The sequence below is a fragment of the Saccostrea cucullata genome, unplaced genomic scaffold (assembly GCF_032062105.1).
Source record: "Saccostrea cucullata isolate Sc308-1 unplaced genomic scaffold, CSIRO_AGI_Scuc_v1 ctg413, whole genome shotgun sequence".
NCBI lineage: Eukaryota > Metazoa > Mollusca > Bivalvia > Ostreida > Ostreidae > Saccostrea > Saccostrea cuccullata.
The window spans coordinates 1-16,355 of NW_026927571.1; the positions used below are offsets into that span (position 1 = coordinate 1).

Here is a 16,355-nt window from a genome sequence, read left to right on the forward strand (position 1 = left end):
AAAGGTTATCTTATGTTGTACATTATTACGATGTTATTGAAAGTTGTAAGTAGGTAATAATTTATAATCATGGTATGTGTAGAATTATTTTTCAAATCCTCTCTAAAAAAGAATTGCGACCCTAATTTTTGACAGAGGAAAAAGTGCACAATTTCTCCGAATTCTCTAAATGTACATGTTTCGGAGGTCCGTGTTTGCACTGCTCTTATTTTGTATATTGTTTAATGGACGTTGAGATTGAATACTGTTCGTTATTTCCATATCCTATTGGAATTTGGAGGATTAGTCAACTTGCTTGTCTTCAAATACAGTATATGTATCCCAAAGTTAAAGAACAATTTTTTGCATTGTTAAAATTTTATTTCCTTTTTAATGTAGTTTTGATAGGGTTATGAATTTGATGAGTTAATTCCAGGGAAAGGGAGGAGAACTCCATGTAGCCCCAAACTTTGTAATACAGGGTGTACATCTTCTTTGTAAGATAAATAAAAATCAGGGATTTCCGGCAAAGAGTGATGTTAAAGTGATGAGGTCGCCTATTTAAGCATGACCTCATAAGGAAGACAAAAGAGACATTAAATAATTTTATAATTATTCCATTATGTTAAAGGATTGGTGAAAAGTCCGAGCGAAATGAAAAGGGGATGGTAGCGCCAATGGGGCAAAATCTTCACCCCCTCCTGCTTGTTAGTGATCTGCGATGCAGAGACTGGACGCACGTCGTTTACTCTGAGTCGCTTACTATTAGTAAGGAGATCAGAGGTTAGGCACTGTGTTATATAGATACTATAACATTACATGGAATAATAAAATCATAGGCCTGATAGGGGAGACCACAGGTCACCCAACATAATCCATAAATGTTAAACTCTAATATATCATATATCTTATAATATTGCAGTTAATGTTTTTCAGCAACCCCCCTCCCCCTCTTTGTTTTCTATTACCCATCACAGATGGTCATTCCCGTGACAAAAATAAATTTTCTGGGTTTTTTTTTACACTGAAAAGGCTTCATAGTATTACGATTTATTCTATTTTCACTTTACGTATGCAACGCACTACATTTTGTAGCGGAGTAAACAGACCCGATAGACGTGAACTGCGCGGGGGACCTAAGGTCCTAGTTCAGCGTACGTTTTATCCTTCTGCTGTAGGCTTTGAATACTCAGTATTTTAGACATTATTCCCATTTATTACTAAAAACAAGTAATAGTCGGATACGTCCTAATTTATGACCTTGAATTTTGGTAAGAGTTATCTCTCTCTATTTTTGATGAATAAAAATCATTTTAAAAAATATGTTTTGAATCGTCTCTCTATTTCTTTTGTTTCATTGGTCTTTCTACCACAGTATTTATTGATATTCATATTATTTGAATTTTTATCTTTAAGAAAACGCCTTTCCCCAAAGACTTCAATGCAATCTTTGTTAATGTCTTAATTGATAAATAACTACAATTTCAACTTATGCATGACCATTTCATAGAAAAAATAAATTTCGTGCCGATGTTTTATAGGGCAAATAAATTATCATTTTTTCTTTACGTTTTTTGTCTTTCATGTTTTTTAATTTTGTATTTCAAACATAAATTATCCAATTTAAGAAGTCAGAAATAAAATATCTTTGTCATTCATTAAAGATTTTTGATTTTAAGTTAAATTTGCATTTACCTCTAATCAGCAAGTTTAAAATTTACAACATGTAGTATCTAATAACATAAGGAATAAATCTGCTTTTCGAATTTCAAGGAAGAAACCACAGAGAAAACTTTCAGGGGGCTCCTAACGAAACAGCCTCTGATGTTTTTGGAGAAATTTGGATAATGATAAGATAAAATTCCCGAATCCAACACTTATAGTCACTAAGAAACAACAACTACAAAAATTGCTAGACAATTTACAATATAAGGATGTAAATTTCACGAATGGAACATTACCTAAAATTGAAGAAATGGTAAAAACACATTATCTCAAAATTGTGTTGAGTGGAGATTCAGATAATAAGGTAAGGATGTACTACAAAGATCAGTCTGAATTTCAAAAATTCGAGGGCCTTTTGAAGACTGAAGTAAGTTCAGGTGTAAGAGAGACAGAAAAAGATAAGAATCAACAAACAGGAAGGACAATTTAGCGACACCTATTGATTTAAACATATTTTATCGTCTATAAACTTTACAAATGGGACTGAACTAAAGTTCTAAAAATTTGATACGCCCTTTCCCTACATATAAATTATTTTTAAAACTTTTACAAATATGGATTTCAGCTTAAAATAAATAAACACATATACATGTAAGAATAATAATCAGAGAAACAATATTCAGTAGAATTCAAGCTGTATATACATGTAATTCGTAAGAAGTAATAATAGCATCTACAAAACGGCATGACTTTTTAATAATGTTTGAACAATGGAAAATAAGTATTTATTTCAAACATCGTTTAACGTTTCATCTCCACACAATAAAGTGTGCGTATTTTAAAACTACTATATATAAACCGTATATAATTTTTCCCATTCGCCAAAATTTGACGATAAAATCTTTGCTAGCTTCTGTATATTGTTTTGCATGAAAAGAAATAATGATGAATATCCTCCACTTTTCCACAAGGACATAGTGACGAGGAACTCAATGAATATAGTACAACCTTCAACAGACATTCTTCAATGGACGGAAAGTCTTCTACAATGTCAAAAGACATAGAAGATAAGCCGAATTCCACAACATTTGAGGTCCCTAGCTGCTGAAAGTTTTGAATGCTAAAAGATTTGTCAAAAAAAAACTTCGTTAAAAACGTGCGGGAGGCTGACGTAGATATAATTGTCAATGCTCCCAACGACATTTATCACATGGAGCAGGTATAGCTGCAGAAATCGCCAGGAGAGCAGGTCCAGTTACCAGAAAAAAATGTAGAGACTACATCCAAAAGTATAAGACTCTTTAAGTTTCGGAAGCGTTCGTAGAAGCCTGTCTTATAAGTAAAAATCTATTGCAAAAGCTTTGTGTTAACTGAAGTTTGTAATCATTTATATGCAATCACTATAATGAAGAAATTCTAAGTCTGCTTTGGATATGTTTACACAAATGAATGGGGGTGCCTTTATATTATAGGACGTTTTGAAATAAATTTAAATACAAAACTATTATAGACTATTAAAGTTTGGTTGAAAAACATGACATGCAATACTAGTATTAATTCAGTATATAAAGACAAACATAATCATTACAGTTCAAAAGTAAAACCCTTTTCACTTTCATAAATCTTTAAAATTTTGGTGAAGGATTTACATCACTTGCCTCGATTGTACCTACTGCCCCCTCCCCAATGATTTTTGTTCTGCAACTTCTTCGATTTATTAAGACAAACTAAGATTAATTGTTTTAACTTAGTGTAGATCTTGAGACCTTATTCATGCAATTATTATATAGACTTTGCATATCCAGGAGTTGTTACGCAGCTCAGCGGTTCAATTAATTAAGTAATAGCGGGGTAACATGAATTATTTAATGTGCTGTACTATATTTTGTAAATGTGGTATGCAAATTAATGATCATCTGCGCGCTTTAAGTTTTGATAGGGGCGAAACGTGTCTTCCTTGGAACGCTCTATAGTTTATATTTATAGATTGGCTGATTATCCGATGTAGATCTAACTTTCATTTTAGGTTCCCCGAACTTTAACCGAATCACGAAGAAGATTTTCAGAAACTCTATGCAGGTGCTTCGGGAATATGTTTAAATTTACAAGTGACTCCTTGCATATAGTTTATTTTCAAAAGTTCAATGAATATAGCCCGCGACCGATAAAAATATAAATTTTACGTTTCTTTATCGCTTTAACAGTCGTGGGGCTCCATTCAAGGGAATCGTTTGTGATTCTCGGATACCAGGTAGTATGATTTTTTTTATGTCAATATTTTTTATCTATTATATATTTCCTTACAAGATATTTTCTCCGTCTGAATTGTTGCTAAAAATGCACCTATTCATTGTGTACATTTCATTACCAATACTACTTTCGTTTTCCCTTCCTTTTTCCTATATATAAACATGTATACATTGTATATATCCTGTATGTTAATGATATATTTTCACCACAAAGAATTTACGTCTTTAATTGCAAAGATTAATAGTAAATGCAGGTAGGCGAATGTGGGAGGGGACTTAACCCAATGGATTAAATGGTTCTGTTGTATTAGGGTCGTTCTATAAAGGTCTAAATTTCGTGATGAGATATCAAAGTAATGTAAAGTAACTCATACTGTAAATACCAATGACCGCATTAATTTGCTCGAAATTCCTTGCCGAGTTATTTTGACGATTTTGAAATTCTCAAGTCCAGCGAAATTGTTTGATTAGTCCCTCTCAAATCTTACCATGTCATAAGAAGGAATAAAATTAATAAAATTATGCTCATTTTTATTAGGTTTCATGGAATTTGGACCTAGCTATTTATACCTTAAAATTATTGTTTACGAGCAGATTTCCTTTTGAATATGTAAGATGTTATTGTTATAAATTTAAGAATTTTTTGGATTTCAATTTTGACTTTTGCCTCTAAGTTGGTTAGGTTTGGGCATGGTCGTCTATATTTTGTTTTCAATAATTTATTTAATATTTTATTTTTTCATTTTGGAGATATCCATGGCTCTTTACATATGATTGAAATAAACTTTTTATGCTCTGCGTACTTTTTATCTATTTAGTAAAAAAAATAACATCATAACCATTTAAAACGCAATTTCATCAATAAATATACATATTATATACTATGTGTGTACAGGTTATGTCTAAAGAACGCGGCAATCTTTCTCTCATCAAATCGAGTGATGAAGACGGGAAGAAAATCCAGGGTAGAAAACCAAAAGTTAACGATCATAAAGGTACCGTCTTACACAGTGCATACGTATGTCATTCTTGTGTTCTTCTCAGATTTTTTTAATGTTTTCTTTTACATGTTTTATACCGTTTTCTTCCTGCTTTAGCAAACTTTGTTATTCAGCATGATTATGGAGATAGTGTAAGCAATAACGGGTATTAATGCATTGCTAGAGGATTTACCCACTAATTGATGCATTTATAAAAAGGGTTTTGTTTCATTGATGTGCCCTATATGTGTAAAGATCACTTATTTAATTCTATTCGAGATATTGTTTTTGCTGAATAATTTTTAATTATGTTCTGTTATATTTTCTTCAATGCACAGATAAAGGACACAAAGAAAATAAAGTTGCTGAGAAGGTAAACGTTAAAAATCTATCATTGCATCCATGTATACTCTAGAAGAAAATAATTATGAATTTAACAAATCAGTGGACTGATCAGGCCTACATCTTCTTTGAGATAATTCATTGAAATTCTTATTACATAACACACTTGCTGAAAAGTCTGAACATAAGGACGAAACTTATATACTAGTACTTGAAAATTTTATCAAACTTGAATTGCCCATCAATTTAATTGATATTAACTTTTCAAATATGGCATCCTTTATTGCCTAGTAATCACTGAAGAAAATTTCTTGAGTACTTTAAATCCTTTCCTCTAGAATCCTGTGAAAAAAGTTAACTACACTGATATAGAAGCAAGACAGTTGCTGACAATTTTTAGTAGTGCTTTAGATGACATAAAAGTAGACTTGGCTAAATCTGAACGGAGTGGTGCAGAGAATGTGACGTTATCATCTAGTCAACAAACATTACTGGCTACAGAAAAACAGAAACTAGATACATTACTCCACAACTTAAAGTCAACAGAAATTGATTGCCAGGACGATCCATCTAAGATCAGTGATTTAATCAAACAAAACTCACTCAAGGTTGTAATCACCGTAAATTCATATGGCAAGACAGTTGCCTACTATAATGAGACTAGCGAATTGCGGAGGTTTCAGAGTGTTTTGAAAGATAAAACACAAACTGATGTTGATAAGAAGGAGGAAAAGAAAACAGTCAGTAGGCGCAATAGAACTTTTGGGGACGAGTCTGATACTGAGGCCAGAAAGTCGCCACAGGATAACCAATCATACAAGAGTCAGCTAGAATGGAAACCTTCCAACGGTTCACCTTCTTCAAATGATTCAAGTGGTTCTAAAGATACAAGGAGCACTTCGACATCACTGGGAGAAAAGGTCGAAATTAAACAGATCATCACTCAGCATGGCATTACTACAAAACTGTATAAAGGATCTATTACCAGAGCAAAAGTGGATGCCGTTGTCAATGCAGCAAACACTCATCTTGATAACTGTGGGGGAGTTGCTGAGGTCATTTCGAAGGCTGCTGGTAATGAATTGGAAAAAGCCTGTAGACAAAAGATGAGCAAACGTTCGAGGATAGATGTTGCAGAAAATGTAGTCACCACTGGTGGAAATCTACCTTGTCGTTGGGTGATCCATGCCGTGGGACCCCGCTGGAGTGATTACAGAAATAAAGAAGAAGCTCTAGAAGACCTTTATCGAACAGTGGTCAATATTCTTCATAAAGCATGTGAACGGAAGATGGAATCTGTTGTTATGCCGCCAATTAGTTCTGGTATGTTATCAAATTGATTTGCATACTCGTAGTAGATATCAGCCATTGAAAAAGACAGAGCTTTACACACTCTTTTACTAGTATGCTTTATTCAATGTGTGCAGTTTGATAGTCCCTCTCTTCAAAATGACAACAGCATATGCCATTTTGAGATTAACTTAAACTGTCCCGAGTTATGGAGTTACAAAGAAAGAAAATTAAAAGTGAAAGACATTAAGTATTAAAATACATGAGGGGGCACTTAATTTTTTAGTGTCACATTTCTTTCGACGTCCCTAGAGGAAGTCCCACGTAACCTTCATTTTGGACAATTAAATTTGAACCTTGTTTCAATTTTGTCCACAAAATTCTGATTATTTCACGCTTATTTCGTGTTCTTTTTGAGTTCCATCTTATTTTTTACTCAAAAATTAGGATAGATTGCAGGAGATTATCCAAACACAATGGTTATCGAAAGATTAGAAATGCATTAAAAAATCTTTAGACCAAAGTGCATTTTTCTTGGGAAAATATAAAGTTTCATACTGGATTTCTTAATGTACCACCAATATAGAATAAATAGATAATGTCTTTTTATAAAGATCACATGTAAAATATACAAGTTTTGAGAGGAATATGCATTCAAAATTATTAAGCGGTTTATTTTTACATTCTATTTCAGGAATTTTTGGTGTTCCAAAACAAGCTTGCGCTGCAATGTACGTCCGAGCTTTACTCGATTTTGCGGAAAATTTCCTTCCTGGCCTTGACAATAAAATTAAAGAATTCCACATTGTTGACATCAAAGAAGATATGCTAGATTCGATTTTTGCGGAATATAACGGTCAACACAAAAATGGAAGGTCCTATCTAGAACCTGGCAGTGTATTAAAACGTCTCGAAATAACTCCATGGAATACTGGGCATTCATGGAAGCGTAGTGGTTCTGACCACAGCAATTATAGCAATTCCGGCAGTGCTGGAAATACTAATATTCAAACAAGATTTGCAAATAAATATCAAGCTGGAAAAGCCATTGTAAAATGTGTTTCGAATAAAACTGCTACAGGTTCAGATGAATTCTTCATAGGAGACCTATTGAAGGTTTTAATTTACAAAGAAAATATTATTGAGTTGAAGAATATAAATATTATTGTGTGTGCAGAGGGTCGAGAAGGTTTTGGACAGGGATATACCAGTAAGCAAATCATAGAGAAGGAGAATGATAAATATAAGAAAAGAGTTAAAAAACTCTTCGATGATTCCAAATATCGAAATTTCTCGGACGTACTTCAAATTGATTCAGGAATCCTTCATTATGATTTGGTTTTCTTTGCAATTATAAAAAGATTCCCAAACTCAAAACCACAAGATGATTGTCTGAGTCTTTTGAAGAGAACTACATTAAAGATTTTGGAAAAAGCTAACAAGAGGAAGACTAAGAAAACGAAAAATAAACCACTGTCTCTGGCCATGCCGTTACTTGGAACAGGTTTGTGTACTTAAAATAAAAGTAAAAATTCCAAAGTTTTAACCTGTTTAGCGAAGATAAGCCATTATTTGATAGTAAAAATAATCTAAAAATTTTAATATATTCCAGGTTCTGTGAAAGACACACAGCATCTTCAGGAATATGCAGACGTTATTTGCAATTGCATTTTGGAGTTTTCAAAACAGATAAAGCAAGACACAAGGCTTCGTGAAATACATCTAGTTAATTCACAGGCACCTGCCACAGATGCCCTCAAGAAAGCTTTCCAAAATTGTGAATGTGCAGATCCTAACAGCACTAAGCAATCATCACCTAAACCATATGGACAAAACGATACCCGACGCTGGCACTTTGATCCGAAAAAATATAAATACGAAGAAATGTGGAAGATACTTGAAAAATCGGAGGTTGATTTCGAGGAATTTATTAAAGCATGTCCTCAAAAACATCCAGTTCAAGAAGAAACATCAGCAATCTCTGGAGTGAAAAGCATATCTAAAGGAAGTTCTGTGGGTAATGTTGTATTGATCGAATCCTCTGATGACGAAGCAGAACCTTGTGACACAGAACTCAAAAGGAAAGAAAAAGATGCAATTGCAAAGGCAGGAGCAAATACGGATCCCAAAGTTAACGTTCAGGAAAGTGAGGACGAAGAATCAAAATGCATTATTTGTATGGACGAAAAGATGGAGGACCCCGTGAAGCTAAAGACATGTGGCCATTCTTTTTGTAGAGAATGTATTAAAGATTATTTTTTGCACAAATCTGCTTGTCCTATCTGCAACACTGTGTACGGGGATATGTTTGGCAATCAACCAGAGGGAACTGCTAAAATCTACACAGACAAAGCTCCATTACCCGAGTTTTCTTGTCCTACAATCATCATTGATTACGATATCCCTGATGGTGTCCAAACGGTAATTCTTTTTTTTATTGATTGATTTATGTCAATTCAATTCCTTTCACAAAATGTAATCAAATCAAAATTACATTGAACACAAAAACTTATACATTGTAGGAAGAACATCCAAATCCTGATGTTCCATTCACTGGAGTTTCTCGCCAGGCTTATCTTCCAGACAATGAAGATGGTAGAAAAATTTTAGGATTGCTGAAACGTGCCTTCGAGCACCGTCTGATCTTCACGGTTGGTTTTTCTCGAACCTCCGGTAAAGACAATATAGTCACGTGGAATGATATCCATCACAAAACAAGGAGAGATGGGGGACCTGAAAAGTAAGTATATACTTTTATTTACATATGACAAATACATATATTTTTGTATTTTCATATTGTATATCTAGCCAACATCGAGAAGTGAGGTTATTTAAAGATATTCAATTATTTCTTTTATACTAGATATGGATATCCAGATCCTGAGTATCTACAAAGAGTTAAAGAAGAACTGGAAGCGAAGGGAATAACAGAAAACTGATAATAAATGGACATATAATTACATACTTTGTAGATAGCTGCCAACTTATTTCAACTAAATGAAAAGTTTCCTTCCCTCTCCCTTCACCCACTCCCTCTCTTATTACTCTCTTTAAAGTTATTCTACTATACAGCATGAAAAAGGCATTTGACATAAGAATGTGCAGTTTAAAGCACATTAACTGTTAATTTGAGGAGCCGCTCTATTATTGAAAAGGGTGGTACTTCTAGTAGCAATGTAATATATTATGATTTTCCCATCGATGTAAATATATACACTTTTTTATATATTCACAAATGGCTAATATGTACAATTGTATTTGATTTGTTGACCTTTTTTTAGTTTTTCTATTAAACAAGGCTTAACTTTAGAATTTTCAGTCTTTTAAGGTTACTTCTATTCATCTTTTTAAAAACTGCACTACCGTAATTAATGGCAAGTCAAGTCCAGGACAATCCCGCCAAAATTTCTAAATTCTTTTTTCTCATATAGTTCCATGTGTACATAGTATTGATGCACCTGTGTTGTCCGGGGTGAAATGAAAAACGATTTTCTTTGACGAAAATGTTGGACTAGTCGCCACGATAACTCCGACCTTAGATCAGGCGAGACTACGCCCTGAACTTGAGCATTTCACTAAGGACAGGAAAAGAAACTAATTAGGATTCCTCTAGCGGGAAGAGCCCTCATCCTGTTTGGAACTGTGGTGTTTGGGAAGATAACGACCAGTGATCGATCTCGTAGAGCCTGTAAGCAATACTAATCAAAAGCCTAGACCACGGATCTATGGAAATAACAGAGGTTGAAATCGCCCCTATCGGCCAGCTACCCATCGTGAGCCTTCTCTACTAGGTTGATTGATTGATTGGTTTTTATTCTTTATGCCGAGTGGGTAATATTTCAACTATGTTCTCTGTTAGGTAAACGGTGTATTTACGTGGTTTAGGATTTGTGAACAATTAGTTAACAATTAAAAGTATATAATGAGTCTGTCAAAATACAGCCTAGACGTAGACTGTATCTACAGATTAGTTCATTATATAGACCGCACAATTTTTTTAATCTGATATTTAAGGTGGTCCGTTCCTCAGAATCTGAACATTTGCAAATTATATAGCTCCTCGCAGCTTTTTAATCTCTTAATCCTTTTACAATGCGAATTGTGTAACTGGGCAACAAAATATATCTTTAAAATGATTTATAGCTTTATTACATAATTTTCAGAAATTAATTGGTAGGATTTTGATATGCACTTAGCTGATAGATTATGATAGATTCCAAATAGTTTTTCATGGTTTGTCGTCAAATGCAGCTGTCTTTGTATATGTTATTTTGCAAGTAGGTTTTTACCTTGTCTAGACACAGAAACAGTGCGTCTTATGTAATATCTGTATTTACTATACATTAACTTGACGCTAAAACGCAAGATGACAACAGTAGTTCTCATCTGTTTGACTGCTTTCCATGTTAAAAAGCTGGCATTTTTCGGTGTTACTTTCTGAAATCTAGCATCATGAAAGTATCTTGAAATTTGAAAGTTTCACACCATAAATGTAAATTAATTTTCTTTTAATAGTAAAAAAAATCTACTATTTAAGGGATAAACATTGCTTTATTATCCTCTTTTGGCGTGATTCCCTTAGGCAGAATTGTCATTTTTCGTGCCTTATTTCGACAAAACCTAGACAAGTATGGTAAAAGTGCAACGTACTTATAAAAATACTCTTCTTTAAGAAGTTATTTTGAAAATGTCAGCTAAAAAATGTCAAAGAAAGGCTTATCAATTTGATTTGCGAATACGTTGGTAGAATCATACAGATGTAACATCATACGATTTGTCAATAAAGTAAAGTCCCTTTTGAAACATCCACTTTTAAAACTTGAGATACTGATTTTAAAGGATATGTGCCTTTGCCATGAGATATTTAATACATATTAGGGCAATGTCTCGTACTAAGTTCGATAATGTTTTATTGCAAGAAGAATGTGACCTCAATTTGTCCGAAAAATCATGTGAGCTTAAAAAGAACGTGTAAAAAGTGCGGGGAGCTGTAAGTAATTAATTGAATATGCTCAAATAAATGTGTAAATGTGTATTTTTCTAAATGGCAACTTACATTTTGAGTTTTTATAAATATTATTTCCCATCTTACAAAGGGAAAATCATTAAGTCTCTAAGATCTTTGATTGATCTCATAAATCCTAAATAAATGTAAACATTGCAATCATAAACCTATTCAAATACATAACACTGCTAACTGAGTTATATAAATTCCCTTTTAACAACAACAAAAAAATAATTCCTATATTTATTAGATACATTTTTGAAAGCGATGTTGTACTTTGAATTCTTAGTTTTCTATAGTTCGTTCGGACAAGTCGGAGATTCTACGAAAAGTAAGGTGAAATATATTTCAAGAGCAAACAATGTTCAGCTGGGCATTAACAAAATTCTAAACACTTCTCTTTAACTACCAATTGATACTATCTGTATAAGAAACCACTTTATTTTACTTAATTAATTCTTAAGTTCTTTTAAATGGATGGAAGGACTTGTTAACATATGTTTAACCTATATTTTTGCTGTTAATGACTGTGACTTAGCATCGTTTTTGAAAGAGAGCGGGGCATTCCGAGGAAAAATTTTCAACTAACCCTAATTCCTTGACAAGCAAAAAATATAGAAAATGTCCAAACTCGACCGTTCTATTTTGTGTGTTTGTGTGTGTGTGTGTGTGTGGGGGGGGGGGGGGGGGGGTAGGTAGGTTCCAACTTCTTTTAGCACCAAATATTTTTTAATAAAACACTGCATCAACCTTATATTACCCTTATTTGACAATACTGGAACCAAAAGTGGGGGACCGGACTTTCAATGATTATGAACATTTCCTATAGAAAAACTTCAGTCTGGAAATAAACAGGATCAAGTCCCCCCGCCCTCGATGTTACGTGCATGCCTGAATGATCGAATGTAAATCCCCTAAATAATTTTCTTTTATCAAGTACAGTAATGTAGATTTTGTATCAAACGCTTATAATTCTTGCTGTTTATTTTATACACACATAGTTTTATCCTATATTTTCATTATGTTTTAATATTTACCTGATGCTATCATAATATCTGTACAAACAACGATAAATCATTGTAGCGTGTAACCACATGACCTCTCGAATAAGTCAGACATTCATGTGAATAAACAAAGCCTGAGGATAAACGATTGGGTGGGTTCTATAATATGTTATGTTTTCTTCTTCCTTAAATAAGTGAAAACATTTATAACTGGTTAGTTAGTGAAATCTTGTGCACGAGAAAGTTCATGAAATCTTGTGCATGAGAAAAGATAATAGGATCTATGCGTCTACTTTCGTTTTAATTTCCTCGAATGTTATAGATTTTTGCAATCGTATAGCGGTAAAAGATGGCATCGGCAAGAGGAATTGGAACAGAATTTCACTTGAAAAAGACAAAAGGCGTTTTTAAGATTTATAGTGGTACCATCACGAAACCTAGAGGCAATGTTGAAGCTATCGTCAGCATCTGGGATAGAGGCAAAGCTGGCGGATTCTCCGAGGCAATACTAAAGGAGGCAGGGAACGAAGTTGCTGAAGAGATCAAAGCTAACAGACCGATAAAAAATAATAAAAATTTGGTCACCCTGGCAGGACGGCTTCCCTGTAAATATATAATTCACTGTGCTTGTCCACATTGGGAAAATTATGACTCAGGAAGCAAGACACAGTGTCTTGGGGATCTGTATGAAACTGTCTCAACAGCTCTGATAACAGCATGTGAAAGAGGTGTAAAATCTATTGCTTTGCCCCCTATAGGTTCTGGTAAGTATAAATTCAAATATCCAAGAGTATGCAATGTTTGACTTCATTTCCTCTTTTCAGTTCAGTATTATGTGTGTTTTTTTTTTAAGTTTCTTTTATATTATGGTTGTCTTTTTCAGGTAAAATTTTTCGCATTCCAAATATTGCAGCTGCAGCAATGTATGTAAAATCTGTAATGGAATATCAAAATTTTCTAGGAAAGACGAAAAATTCAATCAAAGAAATTCATTTTATTGATAAAAACGATGATATGATTGGACTAGTAATTGACACGTATCAAATTGCTCTTGACAACTCTGGATATATTGAGGAAAATTCTGTGATGATGCGGTTGAAAGACTTACAAAAATTTCAAGGGCCAGCGAAATATCCCACAGATTTTTCTAGTTCATGTCCATCCAATTTTATGCCAGGACAACAGCATTTCTCAATTCCATACACAACATCTACAGTAGTTTCATACCCCAGCAATGCACTTCCTATACTCATTTACCCCGGCAATCCAACTCATGTACCCCCATATCCAAGCAATCCAACTCCTGTACCCCCATATCCAAACAATCCAGCTCCTGTACACCCATACCCAAGCAATCCAGCTCCTGTACACCCATACCCAAGCAATCCAGCTCCTGTACACCCATACCCAAGCAATCCAGCTCCTGTTCACCCATACCCAAGCAATCCAGCTCCTGTTCACCCATATCCAAGCAATCCAACTCAGCCTCATATGCCCCCACAATCCTCTCATAAAATGTCGAACTGGATACACCTTAATTCCAATGGAGGAACAGAAATCTTTGAGGTAAATAACCTATGTGTACTCATTTACACTGAGGACCTTACAAAAATTCAAAATGTCGATATTCTGGTTTCAACGGAAAATGCCAAAGTACCTGGAAACGGCCAGCTTGCAAAAGCAATTCTCGAAAAAGCAGGAAAACCGTATCAGAAGGAGCATGCAAAACTGTTTTCAGGAAAGAAAAAACGTAACACCACCGAAGTTTTACAAACGGGTGCAGGCCATCTTGGTTTTAAAATCGTATTGCATGCCATAATTGATAAATTTCCGGATGATCTTCCCTCAGGATTTTACCAACAACAATTATGGGATACAACGCTTAAAATACTTAATGCAGCAAATAAGGAAAAGGTTAAAAAGAAGAAATTGTTTTCCATTGCTTTGTCATTATTAGGAACAGGTGAGTATATTTACTGGAAATGACCCATAAATTAAGGATCATGTTCATTTATTTAATTACAAGTATTTTTGAGATTTGATTTTTAGCAAGGCCGAGAGCTTTTAATTTTTTTTTCATAAAAGGAAGATATTTATTGTTGTGACCTTCAAATTAAGTTTTTATGTTTTTTTCAACTTGTATTGAAACTACTTTGTTCTTTACATCGATGTTGTTTGTAAGAATTTTTTAAGGGCTTGCACTTTTTTAGATGAGGTTCTTACATATATTGGGTTTTTTTTTGCATTATTAGGTTCAATTCAGAATCCACAATATCTAGCAACATATGCTACCGTTATGCTACAAGCCATTGAAAGTTTCTCATCAGCAGAGAGTGTCAATTTAAAGACGATCCATATTGTCAATTTTACCGAACAAACTACGAAAGTAGTTGTCGATATGTTTAGATCCTTCTGTTCAGGTTCAAATCACCCAAGAGACCGACAGGTTAAGAAAAAAGAATTAAAGAAAGAGATTGCGAAAGATTCTCGTAAGGATTCATACAAGTTTAACCCTAAAAATTATAAAAGGATCGATTCTTGGAGATCATCTGCAAACCACAAGCAAAATATGGAATCGTTTTTGGTATCCGTGCCTCCCAAAAATGCCTCTCTCGGAAAGTGTAAAGATCCTTCTTCAGATCAAAAGCCTGGATCAAAATTCTGTACAGGAAATCTTCTAATGATCAATTCGGATTCTGAAGAAAGTGAAAACGAGATTTCAGACACCCAATTTGATGGCGAACTTTCAAAGAAAGATGCGTGCGCAGATGTAGGAGACAAAAATGATAATTTGTGCGTCATTTGTATGGACGATGAAATGACCGACCCAGTACAGTTAAAAGATTGTCAACACGAGTTCTGTCGTGAATGTATCACAGAATATTTACACCATAAATCGGCATGCCCTGTTTGCAATACGGTTTATGGGGAAATGTACGGAAATCAACCAGGAAGCGGGACTGCTATAGTATATCTGGATGATGCTTCTCTTCCGGGATACAGCTGTAAAACACTGATTATCAATTATGAATTTCCGGATGGAAATCAGACGGTAGCCATTTTGTTTTATCTTATTCCGTTCAATATATTTTGTACTTTTGCAAGATATTCTTGATATAAGTATTTTTTTTTTATTTTGCAGTATGAATTATTCTTGATTCGAGGACAATATTCACAAAATATTTCATTCACATTTGATTTCTTTTCCAACAGGAAAACCACCCTAATCCTGGAAAACCGTATCATGGCCTTTCCCGCCAAGGTTACCTTCCGGACAATGAAGAGGGACGTCTCATTCTGGGAATGCTTAAACGTGCTTTCGAACATCGTCTGATCTTCACGGTTGGTTTTTCTCGAACTTCCGGTAGAGACAACGTGGTCACGTGGAACGACATCCATCACAAAACAAGGAGAGATGGAGGGCCTGAAAAGTAAACGTTATTAATTTTAATAAAACCAAACAAAAAAAAAATATTGAACAAGTCAAAAACAAATGCAGACTTGGCTGTTCATGAAACACATTTTTTTGTCTTTTAATTACTTTGTTTTTATTTTTGAATATTTATCAGAAATATTTAATTCAAATTATATCATTGTTAGTATTTTATTGTTTCAGATATGGTTATCCTGATCCAGAATACTTAACAAGAGTTATAGATGAACTGAATGCCAAAGGAATTTCAGAGGAATGAAAACTGAGCCTTTTCCTAAAATGACAATAAAGATGCTGTTCTTTAGGCCATCGGTACAATTTCGTTTGTTTGCCCTTTGGATTTCTGGCGAAAATTAGACCAACTCAAAACTTTTTTTAACCTGCAGGAAACAATTTTTTCTCTCTCCA

The 16,355-nt window shown here is 34.0% G+C and overlaps 2 protein-coding genes across 2 annotated transcripts; both read left to right on the forward strand.

Annotated features, from left to right (window-relative positions):
* Positions 1 to 3,675: 3,675 nt before the first annotated feature.
* On the forward strand, positions 3,676 to 9,835 carry LOC134274798 (uncharacterized). The gene is made up of 8 exons (XM_062757028.1): positions 3,676 to 3,895; positions 4,789 to 4,888; positions 5,212 to 5,246; positions 5,554 to 6,538; positions 7,200 to 8,009; positions 8,118 to 8,926; positions 9,028 to 9,245; positions 9,369 to 9,835. The coding sequence occupies exons 2-8, from the start codon at positions 4,792 to 4,794 to the stop codon at positions 9,442 to 9,444; spliced, it is 3,030 nt and encodes a 1,009-aa protein (XP_062613012.1). The 5' UTR covers positions 3,676 to 3,895; positions 4,789 to 4,791; the 3' UTR covers positions 9,445 to 9,835.
* A 2,384-nt stretch (positions 9,836 to 12,219) lies between these two features.
* On the forward strand, positions 12,220 to 16,252 carry LOC134274799 (uncharacterized). The gene is made up of 5 exons (XM_062757029.1): positions 12,220 to 13,278; positions 13,398 to 14,477; positions 14,767 to 15,566; positions 15,728 to 15,945; positions 16,131 to 16,252. The coding sequence occupies exons 1-5, from the start codon at positions 12,864 to 12,866 to the stop codon at positions 16,204 to 16,206; spliced, it is 2,589 nt and encodes an 862-aa protein (XP_062613013.1). The 5' UTR covers positions 12,220 to 12,863; the 3' UTR covers positions 16,207 to 16,252.
* Positions 16,253 to 16,355: the final 103 nt, after the last annotated feature.